General features: G+C 36.9%; 1 protein-coding gene across 2 annotated transcripts in view; it reads left to right on the forward strand.

Moving 5' to 3' along the window:
• Window positions 1-18,174, forward strand: part of ldb2a (LIM domain binding 2a) — a 75,990-nt gene that overhangs the window by 12,248 nt on the left and 45,568 nt on the right. For both annotated transcript variants that reach the window (XM_067457228.1, XM_067457229.1), the window contains exon 2: window positions 10,708-10,810. In XM_067457228.1, coding sequence (XP_067313329.1) covers window positions 10,708-10,810 — 103 coding nt within the window. The remainder of the gene's footprint in view (window positions 1-10,707; window positions 10,811-18,174) is intronic.

Here is an 18,174-nt window from a genome sequence, read left to right on the forward strand (position 1 = left end):
TGTGTGTGTGTGTGTGTGTGTGTGTGTGTGTGTGTGTGTGTGTGTGTGTGTGTGTGTGTGTGTGTGTGTGTGTGTGTGCGTGTGTGTGTATGTGTGTGTGTGTGTGTGTGTGTGTGTGTGTGTGTGTGTGTGGTTCAGATATACCAGATGTCCCCACAAAGATAGTAATACCAGTCATTTTTTGACCCTGTGGGTAAATTGTTTGGTCCCAATGAGAAAACAGCGTATATATAAATCATCTTTGAAAATGTCAAAATGCAGAGCACTTTCTGTAATGGGTAGGTTTAAGGCAGGGGTGTCCAATCTTAGTCCTAGGGGACCACTGTCCTGCAGAGTTTAGCTTCAACTTGCCTGAACACACCTGCCTGGATGTTTCTATTATGCCAAGTAAGACCTTGATTAGCGGGTTCAGGTGTGTTTAATTGGGGTTGGAGCTCAACTCTCCAGGACAGTGGCCCTCCAGGAGCAGGATTGGACACCTGGATTGCACATGTGTTGTAAAAAGCAGCTGCTATTGTTATTTACCAAGGATATGGGATGTTGTTGTCTTTCTAAGCTCACGGATCTACCATAAATCTGAGCTGCTTGGCCCCTGTGGAGCAGTGAATGGGTCGAGAGCCACCATTGGCACATTGATGAATCCCTTTAGACATTCCAATCAATACGGCTTTATCTTCAGGCAGCCCGTGCAGATGCCCATGTTAGTTCACCTGAGGTCCTGAAGGACTGATCGGTGCGGTGTACATCAAAGTTCACTATCAGCTATAGCACGCTAGACAGCTACAATCAGCACTGAAGGCAGGAACCTCTCATTTTCTATGTCAGCAACAGATTACTGATCTATAGCCGACTCTTTCCTTTGGCTGCAGTGTTATATGTCATCTTTATCAAACATGATCTATGTCTCTGAAATGCAGCAGCTTTGGTTTATTCCATCAGTCAGTCAAGAGCAAAAAATAAATAAAATAAAATAAAATACAAGAACAGCACAACAGGGGTGCACAGATATATCACTATAAATGCAAATCACGTCGCTAGGGAACTACTATACAGTATAAGAAATGATTCTTTTCAACTGTTAAAAATCCAGCCCTTTCCAACTTTGGCACATCACATACCTGTACAAAAGTTTACGGATACTGTTTGCAAGGACTGCTGAGGCATTAAATAGGGTTAATTTGTGCAAGCGGGTGATCAGATTTCCTATCGATTGTGACAGTGCAGATTGCCTTCCAGATAAATGAAATCCTATAACACTGAGTCCTGTTGCAGGGACTGATAATGCTGTTAGCGGCAATTAATGCTCTTCCGTAATTAGCTTATATCCAAGTAATTAAAACAATGACAGTGTAAAGTAATTATGTTACATGCTAACTCAATATTTTGTCTGTGTTATCTCAACCTATATACTGGATATCTTGTTTTCTCAGCATAATGGAGCACCCTTTCACCATTTGTTTACATGTGGGTCATTGTCTTCATTATGTACTGAAGGGTTTTTATAGAATGGCTAAATAGGGATCAAAAATATAATAGATTATGTAATCGTGAGATTTATTGTATATATATATATATATATATATATATATATATATATATATATATATATATATATATATATATATATATATTACAGTTTTATATCTTTATGTTTGAAGCCTGAAATATGGTAAAAGGTCGCAAAGTTCAAGGGATCCGAATACTTTTGCAAGGCACTGTATACCAATATATATATATATATATATATATATATATATATATATATATATATTGTATATATATAAGTATAGATAGTGCAGTATACAATGTATACAAGTAATAAGTATACAGTGCCTTGCTTTATATTTTTATGTTTCAAACAAAAAGATATAAAACTGTAATTTTTTGTGTAGAATCAACAACAAGTGGGACACAATCATGAAGTGGAACGGAATTTATTGGATATTTCAAACTTTTTTAACAAATCAAAATCTGAAAAATTGGGCGTGCAAAATTATTCGGCCCCCTTAAGTTAATACTTTGTAGTGCCACCTTTTGGGGATGGTGTGTTCAGGGTGATGAGCTGTGTTGCTTTTACGCCAAACATAACGTTTTGCATTGTTGCCAAAAAGTTCAATTTTGGTTTCATCTGACCAGAGCACCTTCTTCCACATGTTTGGTGTGTCTCCCAGGTGGCTTGTGGCAAACTTTAAACTAGGGATGCACCGATACCATTTTTCCAGAACCGATCCGATCCGATATTAAAAATGTTGAGTATCAGTCGATACCGATACTAAACCGATCCGATACCAATTCAGTTTTGTCTATGTAGAATTTAGTTGGGAAAAAAATATAAAAAATAACTAAAAACATTTAGTTGGGAAAAAATAAAGGAAACCACAAAAGTGAATAACTGTAGCTGTAAATCTGGTAAAATATGTTACACAAAGTATATTCAGGAAAAACAAGTAAATATATTTATAGAAATAGGGCCTATATACTAAGAAATTGCATTTATTTTAAATGTATAATGCATATTTTTAATGAGGCAGCAACATATAGATAGAGCAGAACAAGAAAAGCTATTAATAAGGCTTTCATAGCGCAACAGTAGCATAATACAGAGCGGCACAAAGCGCTTACGCGCATCCCGTGCGCAGGATGATGGGCTTGAAGCAACACGGAGTCACATGCTCACAGCCACAGTCATAGACGCTCACAGCGCGCCGCGCTCCGTCCGCATCGAGAAGTTTAAAACAAGATATAGACGCTTAGTATATCTATGCAGTATTCTTATAAGCCGTTTATTTTAATAGTTTAACATTTCAGTTACTGTGTGTGAAAAACAATATAATAACTAGTCCAGTGTTGTGATCTAACTGACACCCGGTAGAAAGTAACACGGTTTACAGCAATAAACGCCAGCAGATAGCCATTTTTTTGAGAAACCATAACGTTAGAGCATTATCTACAGATCAAGCATAATAACAGAAACAATAAATAATCTTGGAAAGTTTCATTGTGTTGAGTGTCATAACCGAACGCGACAGTTTAAAGCTGAATGGAGAGTGACTGACAGCCGCAGTGGAGGGAAGCATTGACGTGAACTAATCTGTACTCGCATTAAACGATGGAATGGCTTCAGAACACTTATAATATAGTGCACGAATCATTGATGCTTTATAAGGTTTTACTCTTCCATAAAGGCCAGATTTGTGCAGAATAAGACTGATTGTTGGCCTATGGACAGAGTCTCCCACCTCAGCTGTAGATCTCTGCAGTTCATCCAGAGTGATCATGGGCCTCTTGGCTGCATCTCTGATCAGGCTTCTCCTTGTATGAGCTGAAAGTTTAGAGGGACGGCCAGGTCTTGGTAGATTTGCAGTGGTCTAATACTCCTTCCATTTCAATATTATCGCTTGCACAGTGCTCCTTGGGATGTTTAAAGCTCGGAAAATCTTTTTGTATCCAAATCCGGCTTTAAACTTCTCCACTACAGTATCTCGGATCTGCCTGGTGTGTTCCAGAGGTTTAAACGGACCTCTGAGACTATCCCAGTGCAGGTGCATTTATACGGAGGCTTGATTACACACAGGTGGATTCTATTTATCCTCATTAGTCATTTAGGTCAACACTGGATCATTCAGAGATCCTCACTGAACTTCTGGAGAGAGTTTGCTGAACTGAAAGTAAAGGGGCCGAATAATTTTGAACGCCCAATTTTTCAGTTTTTGATTTGTTAAAAAGGTTTGAAATATCCAATAAATTTCATTCCACTTCATGATTGTGTCCCACTTGTTGTTGAGTCTTCACAAAAAAATAAAGTTTTATATCTTTATGTTTGAAGCCTGAAATGTTTCAAAAGGTCGCAAAGTTCAAGGGGCCGAATACTTTCGCAAGGCACTGTATATAGACATAAATATAAATGTTATTTGTTATGTGTTTTATGATAATCTGACCCTTTAAACACTTATTCAAATAAATGTTATCATTATTTTTAATGACATTGAAAAGCAGTTTCTTAAAATCTAATGCATGTGAGATCACCCATTTGCAATTTTACAATTTAAAATTACTGTTTTCTATTTATTTTTTTCTCTTTTAATATAATATTTATTTTATTCTTGAGTTTTCAGCATCATTACCCTAGTCTTCAGTGTCCACATGATCCTTCAGAAATCATTATAATATGCTGATTTGGTGCTCAAGAAACATTATTATTATTATCAATGTTAGATAATTTATTACTATTACAAATAGTTGTGCTGATTCATATATTTGTAGGAATTGATACATGAATTCAGGATTATTCGATAATTAGAAAGTTAAAAGTTCTTTACTTGAAGTAAAATTCTTTACTGTCACCTTAGATCAATTAAATACATGGTGTTTTTTATGGTCCAGTCTAAAAAGTCTACTTAAACTACTACTTCATCAGCGTTATTCACTTGGACCTAACCTGAAGTTAAAGGTCATTGGTGGAGGGGAGTTCATGTGACTACAGCATTGATGGATCCCCCTGCGGGGCATTGACCTCAGCACCAGGAAGATGTTGGAATGGAGGAGATCAATGAACACTCAAAGAGAGCAGTCAACACCTGCTGATACAAACATGTTTGATAAGCTCAGCTCCAGAGCACCCATCAATGAGCTGCAAAGAGATATTGAACTGTAAGAGAGCTCAGACAGTCGTGGGATTTCAATCACAACTGCATTGTGATGCGATATGGCTGAAAAGGATATGAGACTGAGCAAAGATACAGACTCAACAAGATCTGTTTTTCAGACCTAAAAGCAACAGAAAGAAAACAACACTGCACAGTTTTCAGCTGTCCCAAATGAGATTGCCATTGTGAAACAATCGTGACGATTTCTGTGATCGTGGCCCCTAATCGGTGGTCCTATGTTTTAAAATGAGAGGTTCAAATTTGTCACATTCTTGAGACCAAAGATAGCCTATGACAATTTTCTGACTGTCAGAAACTCGGCATGATCACTCTTTCCCCACCAGCATTTAAAAAAAAAAAAAAAAAGTTGTCAGCCACCACCAGGGTTTTTGACCATTTTCACCAAAATGTAATAGCCCATACAATATTTTGTTTTATGAATATATCAACAGAAAGAACCGACCCTCTTCTTTTTTTTTTTAAACTGTTTTATTCTAAGTTAATGCATTCCTTTTTTTATCAACACTTGAATATGGGTAAGTTTCATAAAAAAAGCAACATTTTGAACAAAAAGCTGAGAAAATCATGTTTTTGTGAAAGACGGAATCCAGATCAGATTCAGAGTGATGATCAAACACAGATGGAGTAGACCGAGTCCATCAACACCCCTAATGCTCGCGCATTCCTGTAGCTTGTCCTGGGTCCACATTTCATTAACTAACATTAGGCAGTTTTGATTTATATGATTTTTAATGTTGATAATCAAGTTAATTTTCATATGCATATGATTACATACTATCGCTTGTTTCACTGCATCTTCCTCGCGTGCGTTTTGATCAGGAGATTCAGTACTCATTCAGAAGATGCATAATAGCGCCCCCTAGCGAATTACAGTGAAAACACGGAAACACAGAAAATTCAGTTTTCTCGCAAATAACGGAAAATTCTGTTTGGCGGGGAAAGAGTTAACAAGGTGCTGAATGAGCATGTTTAGATAACTGACACAGATGGAAAGCACTCAGCCAATCAACAATAGAGATATATATATACGCAGCAGTCCTACCTCCGTTTGTTGACAGTTTATCAGCATCCCTCCACTACACCTTCTCCACACTTTTTAGTTCTAAACCACTTACATAGACGGGGGGTAGACTACTCTGGGTGCGGGCCAAATTCTGAGCTCTAAGCTCTCCCCCTAGACAGCACGGCAAATACACATTTAAATTTACTCTCCATAAATGATTTCGAAGCGTGAACTCGTGAAACTCTTATATAATCTTATATAATTGCCGACAGAAAGACATCAATAAAACAGCTTGTCAACAACATATCACGTGATGTTACATTTACCTCAGTAAAGCCATAGCTTGTTAGTCAGATAGAATAATCTAGATAGAGAGTAGTTATTTTAATAAATATATCCATTAAATTACATATTCATTATTAATATATATGTCTCGTTTATTGTATGTTTGAATAAATCTGTCATGAAAAGTGTTATAGGTACGACAGCCACCATTAAATGGTTAAATTGCACAACAAATTGAAGTAGAACCATAAATAAAAAAAATATATATAAAAACTGCCTTATGTGCATTTTAAATGTTAGTATAAAACATAACATTTGAGTGTTATGATATCTAAAATTAATTTGAACTTGTTCATTTTAACCTTTAATATTATAGTAATGCTATAACATAGTTATAACATAGTTTATGAATCAGCTTGTGGATCAAAATCTAACTGATTTGTGAAATATGTCAATACCCAGGCCTAGTGCTTAGAGAAAAAAAAGTTTGACAATCCACAAGAGGCCAAGATAAGAAAAAAGGTAAAAACAAAGAAAACAGGATTATCTGATGAGTCATGCATCCTGCTGAGTGTGTCTACAGGTTTATTCACACACATACGAAAACACACATCTATCTACACATCCACAATACACATACACAAGTAGAAAGCAGGGAAAAGAGTGTTAGCCAAAACTGTGTGTGTGTGTTACGGGTGATAGCGTTGTGCTAATATCCAGCTGTGTTGGACTACATCATTCTCCTGCCTTATTGAATGGAAAAACGATCAAAGGTGTCAAAACTGATCATTCACTTACAGTGACTAAGACGGCTGATCGTAATAGGGCACTGACTCACTCCCAAAACACAGAGCAGACGGGACCGCTTCCTCAGCGCTAGAAAACAGCGGTTCTCGAATACAAGACTCAGGAGTAAAGGTCTCCAGGGTCGGCCACTATGCAATGTGACGCTGCCTGAAGTCGACAGCCCTAATTGTAAACATCTGAGAGGGCTTGTGATCTGTCACCAGGCAACATCGGCTAGATGGCAACGTTGGCCTAAACGACGTCTGTTAGAATCAGAACTCTGTCAATCACAGGACGCCGTGGAGTCTAATTTTACATACGCCGAGGATGTTCTCAGCTAGCGTGCCCATCTGATGGAGTGGGCTTAATTTAATTCAAGCGAATTACTAAATCTTTCCATTAGCAGTGGATTTGGAGTTTCTAGGTGCCCTGGATGTACATTATTTATAATGAATTTGGTTGTTGTTGTCGACTTTTAATAACAGTGCACAGGTGCCCTTTACTTAACCAGTCTTCAGTTCAGGAAAGATCTTGCATTTATAAGCCTTGAGCTCCTGTAAGTTGAATGCTAGATCATAGAATGGTCTCAAAATGAGCTTTTAAAGGGGTCATGAACAGCTTTGCTTTTTCTTTTTTATATAATGTTCTCTGGGGTCCACTTATGATCAAAAACATCCTAATTTAGAAGTACTGCAATAAGCTATTTTCTATCCTGTTTTTTTTTTTTTTTTTTTTTTTTGATGGTCATGCCGCATTCAAGACCTGGAAATAAATGGCTGCCATGATTGGGTAACAGTTTTGCATATTAAAAGGATTTGCAACATCCCCACCATTACACCTATGGAATTGTTTTAAAGGTCCCGTTCTTTCAAAGCTTTGATTATGTTTACAGTGTGCAATATAACATGAGTTCATGTTTCGCGTGTAAAAAAACACAGTATTTTTTACACAATTGACTAATCTGTACAGCGCTGTTTTCTCCGTCCTAAAAACGGCCTGATGATTTCCTTGTTCTATGAAGTCCCTCCTTCAGAAACATGTAATGAGTTCTAATTGGGCCAGCGGTTCCCGTGTTGTGATTGGACAGCAGCTTAGCGCATTTTGCCCGGAAAGGTCCCGCCTCTTACCATAACGGGGAGATGCAAGCGCTAAATGCGCGCTCTTCTCCACGTGGGAGAGCAACAAGACCACGCCCCCTATTCCACACCCCCTATTTTGCGTGTTCCTGTGGGCGGAGGGTTAGTCAACAAACTGTTCTAGTGACATCATCTCAGGAGGAAAAGCAGGGCTGTAGTCCAAACCGGCCGTTCGCTGTAGGCTTTGAAAGGGAACTTCTGTTAAATAAAATATCTCGCTTGGCATTGAACTTTGAGCTTTATAATTTTACAGGTATTATTTATGCTCTAACAGCAACATTACACAATAACTAAAGTTTAAAAGATGGAATCGCGAAGAACGGGACCTTTAAAAACTTCAGATGCTGTCATAGTCGTTACATACTAGAATTACATATGCTTCATAAATCTTGGTTGTGGCCAAAAAAGTTTAAGTACTTAAAGTTAACACATAGTTGACCAATAATATATTGTGGTGTATGTACCACTGTTTTTCGCACTTTCGTTCATGTAGGCTAGGCCATAGGAAGTGAACAAACGAACTGTATCTGACTGGGGCTTCTTTAAAGCTACACTGTGTGATATTTTCCCCCAACTAGCAGTGAAAAGGTATATGATAATCCAGGGAATAATAGTTTCTGTTCCTCTAAATTCTGATTTCGTTTAACACGGCAATCAATTTCGTGTTAAAACGCGAAAGCTGAAGCTTGAATTTACGGGTATGTCCCTCTTTGGCTAATGTACTTTCAAGATGGAGGGGCAACATGGCGACCGGCATTCGAACCCCTCACCCATATGTATTTTCAATGGCATATTATAAACTTACGAGAATACTTTATTACTTGAAAGAAGTAAATATACATTAATGAGCACATATATTTTTGAAAGAACTAAGTGTTTTTAGTTAAGAATAAACTAAAAAAGTTACACAGTGTAGCTTTAATGTCTTCTTAATGATCACAAAAAAGGCAATGCAAAGACTGTTTTCCACAACTTTGCACTTCATACTAAACTACTACATGACATGAGCAAGTCAGTAGGTGGGGCTAAAGAAGAAATGATGTAGAAATAGATGTTGTCTGTGTTTAAAATCACCCCCATACCCCTAAACAGGGCACTATAACAGCCAAAACTATAGTGGACGTTATCAAGCACACTTATTTAATCCCACAATGCACCGCAATAATGAGTGGACAATCGATGTACGCTCAATGGCTAGAGGATACCCATAATGCATTATGATGGTCTCACCAAATTAACTCATGTCTCGCTAGAAGATGGCACCCGCAGCTGAATCATCCATACATTTTCCAAACCGCTGGTCCAATGCGGCTACAGCATAATATCATACAAGTAAAAATTCCTTTTTACTTGATTATTAAATTGTTTATAGTTCAAGCCAGTTTGCTAAGTTTCAAGTGATCATTAAACAGTAAGCACAAACTTTGCAAAAGCGATAGCCATCAAGCTTATAGCGTCAGTTCTGGCAGGTCATGTAAGTCAAGCTCGCATCAGCTGGCTTGTCAGCTAATCACTTTTACCTATAGGAATACGACATCTATCAGCATATAAGCTCCTCAGTAATATTAGCAGCTTTCTCATTTCTCCAGAGTTCATTTACCCTCCTCCATCTCCAGCTCCTCCTCTTGTCAGTCACAGGATTTGGTATTCTTGAATCAGACTAAATTCCTGAATAGTTTTGTACATTTAATACCAAAATTAATGATATCTGCAATACATCATGTTGGTATTGTTCTGTTTACCCTAAGGAGGGTTATTGCTGCTCTCCCTGCTCTTATCCATGTTAGGCTGCATGGATGCGCAGGGAGTTCTTGCCCATAACGGCAATTCAAACTTTATGCTGATAATCAATCAATCATCTTTTACGATAGTGGTCCTGACAGAACTTCCGGTGTACTCAATGTCCAAAATCACTAACTCGTTTTCATTCACTCCTTCAAGGACTATATTAGTGAAGTAGTGTAGGGAATAGTGAATGAGGGTATAGGGGGCGATTTCGAACACAGCTGTTGATCTTCTTCTGCAGTGGCAGTCTATCGGTACACTATGACATAATAATGTGACAAAATGTTGAGCTTGGTTTCTATAAAAGCTGTTTTTTGGCATTCTAAAAACTCGCAGGATATGTATAGTATATAGTAACCTCTTACTGTATGTAAAAAATCAAGGAAAATTTGATTTCACAAAGCATGACCCCTTTAAGAGAAAAGAGGAAGACATCAGGGAAGGTAGGTTCCTCTTAACCATGAAAGCAAGCGCCTGGTGACTGTGTTTATTACTTATTAATTATAATTCAATATTAAAAACAGAAACATGTCAGGGTAGGATTACATTAATGTTGAACTAAACTTATTATATTTATTTAAAAAAAACACAAGTTAACAAAATTGATGTCTAGCCCAGGAAAATGTACATATTAGTATAAAAAGATTATGTAAGAGAGACAATGAAATATTAATAACTAATTATGTTGTAGTCAGTGTATGTTTTTTCCTGTGAGTTTATTCTATGCATTTTTTGCATAGTAAAATAAATTCTGCAGCTGTTGCCTTTTTTTGACAAATCATTTTATCAGATAAATACTTTAACCAAGTTCAGTGTTTTGTTCCTCCCTCATAAAACAAAATAGTTTCCTTATATGTTTATGGTTAAATGGAAAACATTTTGTGTATAAAATCCATTCATAAGTGGAGTTACTGTATATACACAAAACCTTAGTTTTTTTCTCACTTTTTTATACTCCCTTTGAAAAGACTTGTAAGACTGACAAAGCATATCACACCATATAATTAACTCCTATTAATTAACCGTGACTCTCCTTCTTCCCCAGGAGAGCGATAGTCTGTGGTGGGATGCGTTTGCTACAGAGTTCTTTGAGGAGGATGCTACATTGACCCTCTCCTTCTGTTTGGAGGATGGACCAAAAAGATACAGTAAGATTTAAGCCTTTTTCTTGTGCCATGTTGTCTTGTCTGCAAATGTGCTTGTACATGTGCCAGCTAAAAGACAAGCTTGAGAGTACACAATTGGGATGTGGAGTCTGAAAATGTTGAAGAGAACAATTTTACAAAAATCTTTAGAGAACTTTGACTCAGCAAAACCCGGCAGTTTCAGATCTTATTGACTATTGGTCTTTCAGGAAACAAGTTTTCAGAAACTGCCCCTCAACGTCACATAAAAGCAACACTGTTGTTAATCTCCTTCCATGTTGTATCGAGAGCTATACTAAGAAAGTGTTGTAATTGGTAAACTGACTTCATATTTGTTCATTATTTTATCTGCAGGTCTGCTAGAATTTGCCACTTTAAAAACCATGAGAGAGTTATTGTTTGCAGTGAGCTCCCTAATGTAATTTTGGCTGCATTTGCTAAAGCTCTGCTAGCCTGTCCATTTCTTTTTGTCTTTTTTCTCTTCTGTACACTTTGCCTATCTCTCTCTCTCTGATGATTTGAGCTACGTTGTCTGTCCTTATTGAGTTCTCTGCTTTTGGTTAGTCATGCAGAACACTTTGCCTGTTGCAAAGAACGAGTGAGTCAAACATTGACTGAAGCCCTCTCCCTTCCCAGGGGTCTTTGTAGTGCTGATAGATTCAGAAATATATACTTTTATTATGCAAAATGAATATGCCATTTGACTGTGGGCAGCATTCCGATAGCTACAGCTTTAGCCCATTTTCAAGACATGGCAATTTATTTTTCTTCATTTTGTGCAGTTTGAATAAGTTTAATTGAACAAAATGGATAATTTGTCATTTAATATATATTTTCCCCAATATAGTTTCAAAGGGTTTTTTGTATGTTAAGTCTACATTGCGGAAAGTAATATTTTGTAATTCTCACATACAGTGTTTAAAAGTGGAAAGACCAAAATCTTGCATCTTGCATATAGGCCCATAGGGAACCAATCCCCCTTATCGATTGAATGGGGACTTCAGTCCGTCTCTTGTGACAGCTCATCTTTAGTCTTCAGAAATGACTCCTCTTAGTTTCAGCCACAAACATACACCCTCACTCCATCACTGTCACACACACACATACACGAGCGAGCGCTGCATACTGCGTTTACTCTGGCTCTTTACATTTCTCGATTTTCTCTCCACCAAGGATCATTAAGGATTTTCAGCTTCGGTATAGCCTCACATCTGTATGCTTGCTTATTCTTGCTTGTTTTTGTATGAAATATTTACAGTAATCACTGTTCAGGTTTTATTGAGTAACTCATTCCTCTGCTTTATTTCAAGATATCAGATCAAAGATAATATAATTCACTTTTTGTTCACCATGTTCTGATTTAATGTATTTAGCTGTTTATGAATTATTTATTAGAAAATAAGGTCGTATCGCACACGTACAGTATCCCATTTTAATGCACTCTCTGGAATACTTGATATTGTGGTCAGATTTTTTTGTATTATAAATCCTCTAACCTGTATAATTGATTTGTTGTCCCAGATAACCTTAGCGGAAGCGTTAAGATAATCTACAAGTAAACTAATAAGATAGTTAGCTCTAAAATCAATATGTACATTTATTTTTTTATTTGTTAAGTAGCCGAATAAACAGAATAATGTACAGTCAGCAGACAGTCATTATTGCAAATAATTCATAAATAAGTAATAAGGACTCTGATTGTACATATGTTTTGTTTGTCTAAACTTTAAAGTTTAAAAACTAAATTTAAAGGTCCCGTTCTTCGCGATTCCATCTTTCAAACTTGAGTTAGTGTGTAATGTTGCTGTTAGAGCATAAATAATACCTGTAAAATTATAAAGCTCAAAGTTCAATGCCAAGCGAGATATTTTATTTAACAGAAGTTCCCTTTCAAAGCCTACAGCGAACAGCCGGTTCGGACTACAGCAGGAAGTGCAGGGATGTAATGATGTCACTAGAATCGTTTGTTGACCAACCCTCCGCTCACAGGAACACGCAAAATAGGGGGCGTGGTCTTGTTGCTCTCTCACGTGGAGAAGAGCGCGCATTCAGCGCTTGCATCTCTCCGTTATGGTAAGAGGCGGGACCTTTCCGGGCAAAGTGCGCTAAGCTGCTGTCCAATCACAACACGGGAACCGCTGGCCCAATCAGAACTCGTTACGTGTTTCTGAAGGAGGGACTTCATAGAACAAGGAAATCATCAGGCCGTTTTTAGGACGGAGAAAACAGCGCTGTACAGATTAGTCAATTGTGTGAAATATACTGTTTTTTTACACGCGAAACATGAACTCATGTTATATTGCACACTGTGAACATAATCAAAGCTTCGAAAACACACGAAGAATGGGACCTTTAATACATTTAATTTCATGCTGATTTATATATTACATTGTTAATATAAATATGAAGAATTTCAACTATTTGTTTTAAGCTAAATGATATCTGTACTCAAAACACATTATATTCTGCAATGTAAAAAAAAAAAAAGATGAAATGCAAAAAGCAATATCAAAGAAAAGAGGCTAAGTGTATAATCCAAAAGGGCAGCAACAAAAAATAAATAAAACAAAATGCAAAATAAAACCACAGCTTTCCTGAAAAATGACAAAGAACACCAAACCTTTTGGTCAGAGCATGGCATCTTTAGTGCCATGTACAGAAATGCATATGTTTATTATTCTGTTTTCTTTCACTTCTTCATTTAATGTTAAATGTTTATTATTTTATTAATATAATTTATTTTTTCAAAATTGATGCCCGTTCACGTTGCATGTTCATAGGTGTTTTTGAATAAAGAAAGGCTCCTAATGGTTGTTAAACTTGGGGTAGCTGAAAAATTACATTAAAAGCTTTGCATGAGCCTTCCTTCAGTACTGAGAAATCTCCTTAAACCATCTACAAGCATTTAAAAATATCACTTACAAGCAGAAAAACAAAAGGCATTGAAGTTTAAGGAGCAAGGTCTTTGCACTTATGTTCACAAACATGTATGATGCAAGATGTGGCTGTTATTTCACCGCAGTACCATTGTGTATGGATGGATAATGGATAGATTATTGAAATGCATTAGTTTAAATGGCCTTCCTTTCTCTGTCTCTCAAGTTCATTCTCCAGGACTGAAGTCTTTTCCTTCTAGTTCACTCTCATTTCTTGTCTCCTCTGCTTTAAAGTGATAAAAGATTAGTTTCTTCATTGTATGTTTCTCTGTATATGTATTTGTTTAACATATGTATTTGTTTATTTTATATTTATATCTATTTTAATAAAAATAATGTAAATATTAGTTCATTTCAAACTCCATTGAAATCAATAGTGGGTCAAGTCCCCTGTGTGTTTCACGCAAGAATGTGGAGCGTGGAGCAGCTGCCTATGTAGACCGTTCCAAATCAGTCACTTATGTCTTTCCATTTCAGGTAGGATTTCATCTTAGAAGGCAGCTGCCTATAGTATGTAGACTAGAGACAGCAACTCACTTAGCTTTGGAATTAGACTTACAATGTATGTGACTTCACCACATTTATCAGCTAAAATGGGAACCTTTCAAAAGAACATTTTATCTCATTGATCTGCAGCACCCAACAGCAACAGAAGACCATTGCCGATACTCTAACCGTTGTCGTTGCTGTGTTTTTTAGCCTGTTCCTGAAATACTGTGAAGTGCTTTAGTTCAGATTTTTCTTAACATCTCTCCTTGTGGACATTATTAGCGGGGGAATAATTAATATCTGATCTGAAACACTGTTCTTGTTTTGGGCTGAGGCAAGGCGAGGAGAATTTCAAGGCGTGATGCAATGCCCCTGCAACTGTGATACCCTTGAAAACTTCCACCACTGAAATGCAGCACTTCATCAGACAATAACAAACAAACAAATGATGAATTTATTAGCACATTGGATTAACACCGCTGGAATCTGCTTTTTTGTGTTGGTTTCCGTTGCTTTAAAATGACATCTGTGTCAAACTTAAGACTCAAACATGTTACAAGCCCCTGTAAAATTTCACTGATAAATATCAAAGAAGATTACATTTTACGGACCTGAGAACCTTTAAAATATTCCAGCAATCATGTCATGTGTTCGTTTTATTCTGCTATATGTAAATCAGCGCTGCTGATGTATATAGATACATTGGGAAACATAGCCCAGAACTAGCGATGCTTAATTTTCCTACTTTGAGTAGGTTCCTTTTAATGTATTGGTCCAGTAGGTTAGTGATTCCATCTGAATGATTCAAACAACTCACTCACAGATTGAATCATTTTGAGTGCTTTCTCATTTGGTGAAACCGTAACATGACACTTTGCAAGACTGAGACTGAGACTGAGTGGATGCATTTGATTGAAATAAATTTTCAAATGCATCTGATCATTTGAAGCTCATAGTTACATTAAGGTTACACAATAGGGAGTAATTCATTTTGTTTAAATGTTTTCCCAAAGTGACTAGAATTGAACACTTTATGCTATTGTTTGTGCATGACACCTGTGACTCCTACAAAATTGTAATGTTAATGAATTAAAATGCTAATATAAGACTGACATACTCTTTTACTTGTTATTGGGTTTTTTACATCTTTGTTGGCTTGCGGTTTGCCTTCCTGGTCGAGAACTGAAAATAAAGTCGAAATTCTGAGTCGATAAGATGCCAAAAGCAAACAACAAATGATGCTGATGTACATTCACCGTGTGCTGCAATATACCAAAAATCATGATCCTATCCTTTATCTCCATACTGACATCTCAAATTGCAAGACAGTGATACATATATGAATCATTAAAATGTTGGTGTCTGGGATGCCATGAGCCCAAAGAATGTATAAACACTGTGAGCTTTAAGATGCTCAGCTTAAATGTGTGAACAGTGCTCATAAACAGCTGTTGAGGTAGTATTCTCAATTGAAACGAGTAGAGGGCTTAGACCCGGAAACAGTGTTCCTTTTATCACGGCTTAAAAAGCAAATAGTAGGGAAATCCCATCTGCCACTATGCACTTTTCCAAACCACACTTATGGTTCTGTGAATTTTTATTATTTTTTTGCAGGTTTTTATTATTAAAGGAAGAATGTATGTAAGAAATGTATTACAATTAATCATAAAATGGCCCTGATTTGTCACTAGACATTAAGAAATCATGTTAATTTCAAATACTTATATCCCTGCCAACAGTAGTCTGAATATTGTCATTTAAAAGTTGTTGTTGCAGCCCTCAACTTATGTTGATGTTGACATGCTGTGTTTTGGCCTGAAGCTCCGCCCTCCACCTATCTACCAATCATGAAGTCAGTAGTGTTTCTGCATCCGGGTTGCCAGATCTGCTCTTGTTACCAAAGCTGCAGATCTACAAACGTTCCTGCTGGATCCTGCAGCCTACCTGGCAACCTTGAGTCAGGGGGGAGGGGGGAGAGGGGATACACCACTCTACAGTCAATTGAAAGTGATTGCAGTACCAGTTTTGACCACAATCTTAAATACGCTTCCTTTAAGTTTTAACATGCCATCTTGATAATGCTGCAAAAACAGTGAGATGCGATACAACCATAAAAGATGTCAGCCTGCGTGTGTACAGACACGTACTGTATTTTAGGAACACTGAGTCAGACAGACAAACTTGATTGCAAAATTATTTGATACGGACTGTAGGGCATAGGCTTTTGTTCAATGATATGGAAATAACAAGCAACATATTGATTTATTGAAGTGACTTTTATGTCTTTATATATTTTTTCTTTAATTATCTTCCTTTGGGTTGTCTGGCTATCATCAGACCAAGCTCAATTTAAAATTGAACATTGGTCTGGGGAGTCTGCTCTGTGTCTTCTACTGCACAAGAGGCATGATCAACTGGCATTATCTGAATGATTCTGTGCACAATTGGATAGTCCTTCAACCAATCAGCTGTTATCAGCAAATATGGATTATTTTTGATTATGTATATTGATATACTATTCAATATTCATTTTATTTATTAGCATGTCATCACTGTCAGGCTGTGTCTGTCTGTCTGTCTGTCAGTCCGTCCTAATATGTTATGCATTTGAGGAGTGGAGATGATTGCCTTAGTCTAGAAGTTATTGTTATCTTTTATAACTTGAATTTGGTCAGATAGCTAAATGAGCTCAGTGCTTAACAGCATGTATGTTTATGAATATATAATGACATGCACTTACTGCTTCAGATGTGGCCATTCTATGATGGAAAAAAACATGTATGTCTGAAATTCGCTGGTCGAAAACCTTGTAACTCTACTGGTGCATGACTTAGGTACAATGTTAATAATATAATGACATCTGCAAGTGTCTGACCATTACAGTTTTTTTTCCAATTGCTAACACAACATTTTGTAAACTAGGCTGGTTTTATCAAAATACTACACAATTCACAAAACCACGCACCCAAACTGCAAAATGTATCATATATCTTGCAAAATGAAGCACTGCAAAACTAAGCACCAAAACTATGTATAGCATTATAAAATTAAACTTTTGCATGAAATGGCACACACATTCCTATTACCAGATTTTTGTCTAACCAACTACAAAATTTTGGGCATAATGAAAAGCAATCTCATCTTTAGTATGCTTTGCCATAATACTAAAATATGTTGTTCAAATTGTAGAAAATTCTTCAGATTGTTCACGTGCACAGAAATATTTGCAGATACACACACATGCTGGTGAAACATTTATTATTAAAATGTTCATCAAACAAGTCAGTGCAATACATTGTAACATATGTGCAGGAGTTTGGCCAGGCGGCACGTGTTGGCCAATTAGCTCATGTAGTATAATTTTGAATGGCAGTGTTTTGAAATGGCAAACATGTGACTTTATGTCAGATTGTTGTGTCTTATTGTTGTGCAGACAACCGTGTTCAGTGCATCTAAAAAGTGTCATTTTGAATTGCAAAATGTGTGTAAAGCTAAAGGACTTTAGGAGATTTGTGTAGAGGTTTTGCTCTCTGTGTTTCAGTTTAAATAATTGTGCTGTGCATGTCATTTTAGTGTGTTAGCAATTGAAAAAAAATGTAAGCCACAATATAACACAATAATTTTTCCCTGAAAAGTAGTGGTTTTGTAGTGGTTTCCACCCAACAGAGATGATATAATTAATTTGATGAAACATTTTAATTAATTGCCAGCCCTAGATTACATAAACCTTTTAAAAAATTTTGAGGTGGCGAGTCTATTGTTTAAGATTACTTGTGAAGGAAAACACAGCAAAGAGAGACAGAGCGAGCTGTGATTGACAGTGTGGGGGGTTGAGCAGTCTCAGCTGCAGTCCGGTGCTGGCAAAGACGCAGGTCTCCGATGACTGACAGCCCAAGTTTCAAAACAACCTCGAGATGGTCTCTGTGTGTTTTATGAGCGCTC

The sequence above is a fragment of the Pseudorasbora parva genome, chromosome 11 (assembly GCF_024679245.1).
Source record: "Pseudorasbora parva isolate DD20220531a chromosome 11, ASM2467924v1, whole genome shotgun sequence".
Taxonomy (NCBI): Eukaryota; Metazoa; Chordata; class Actinopteri; order Cypriniformes; family Gobionidae; genus Pseudorasbora; species Pseudorasbora parva.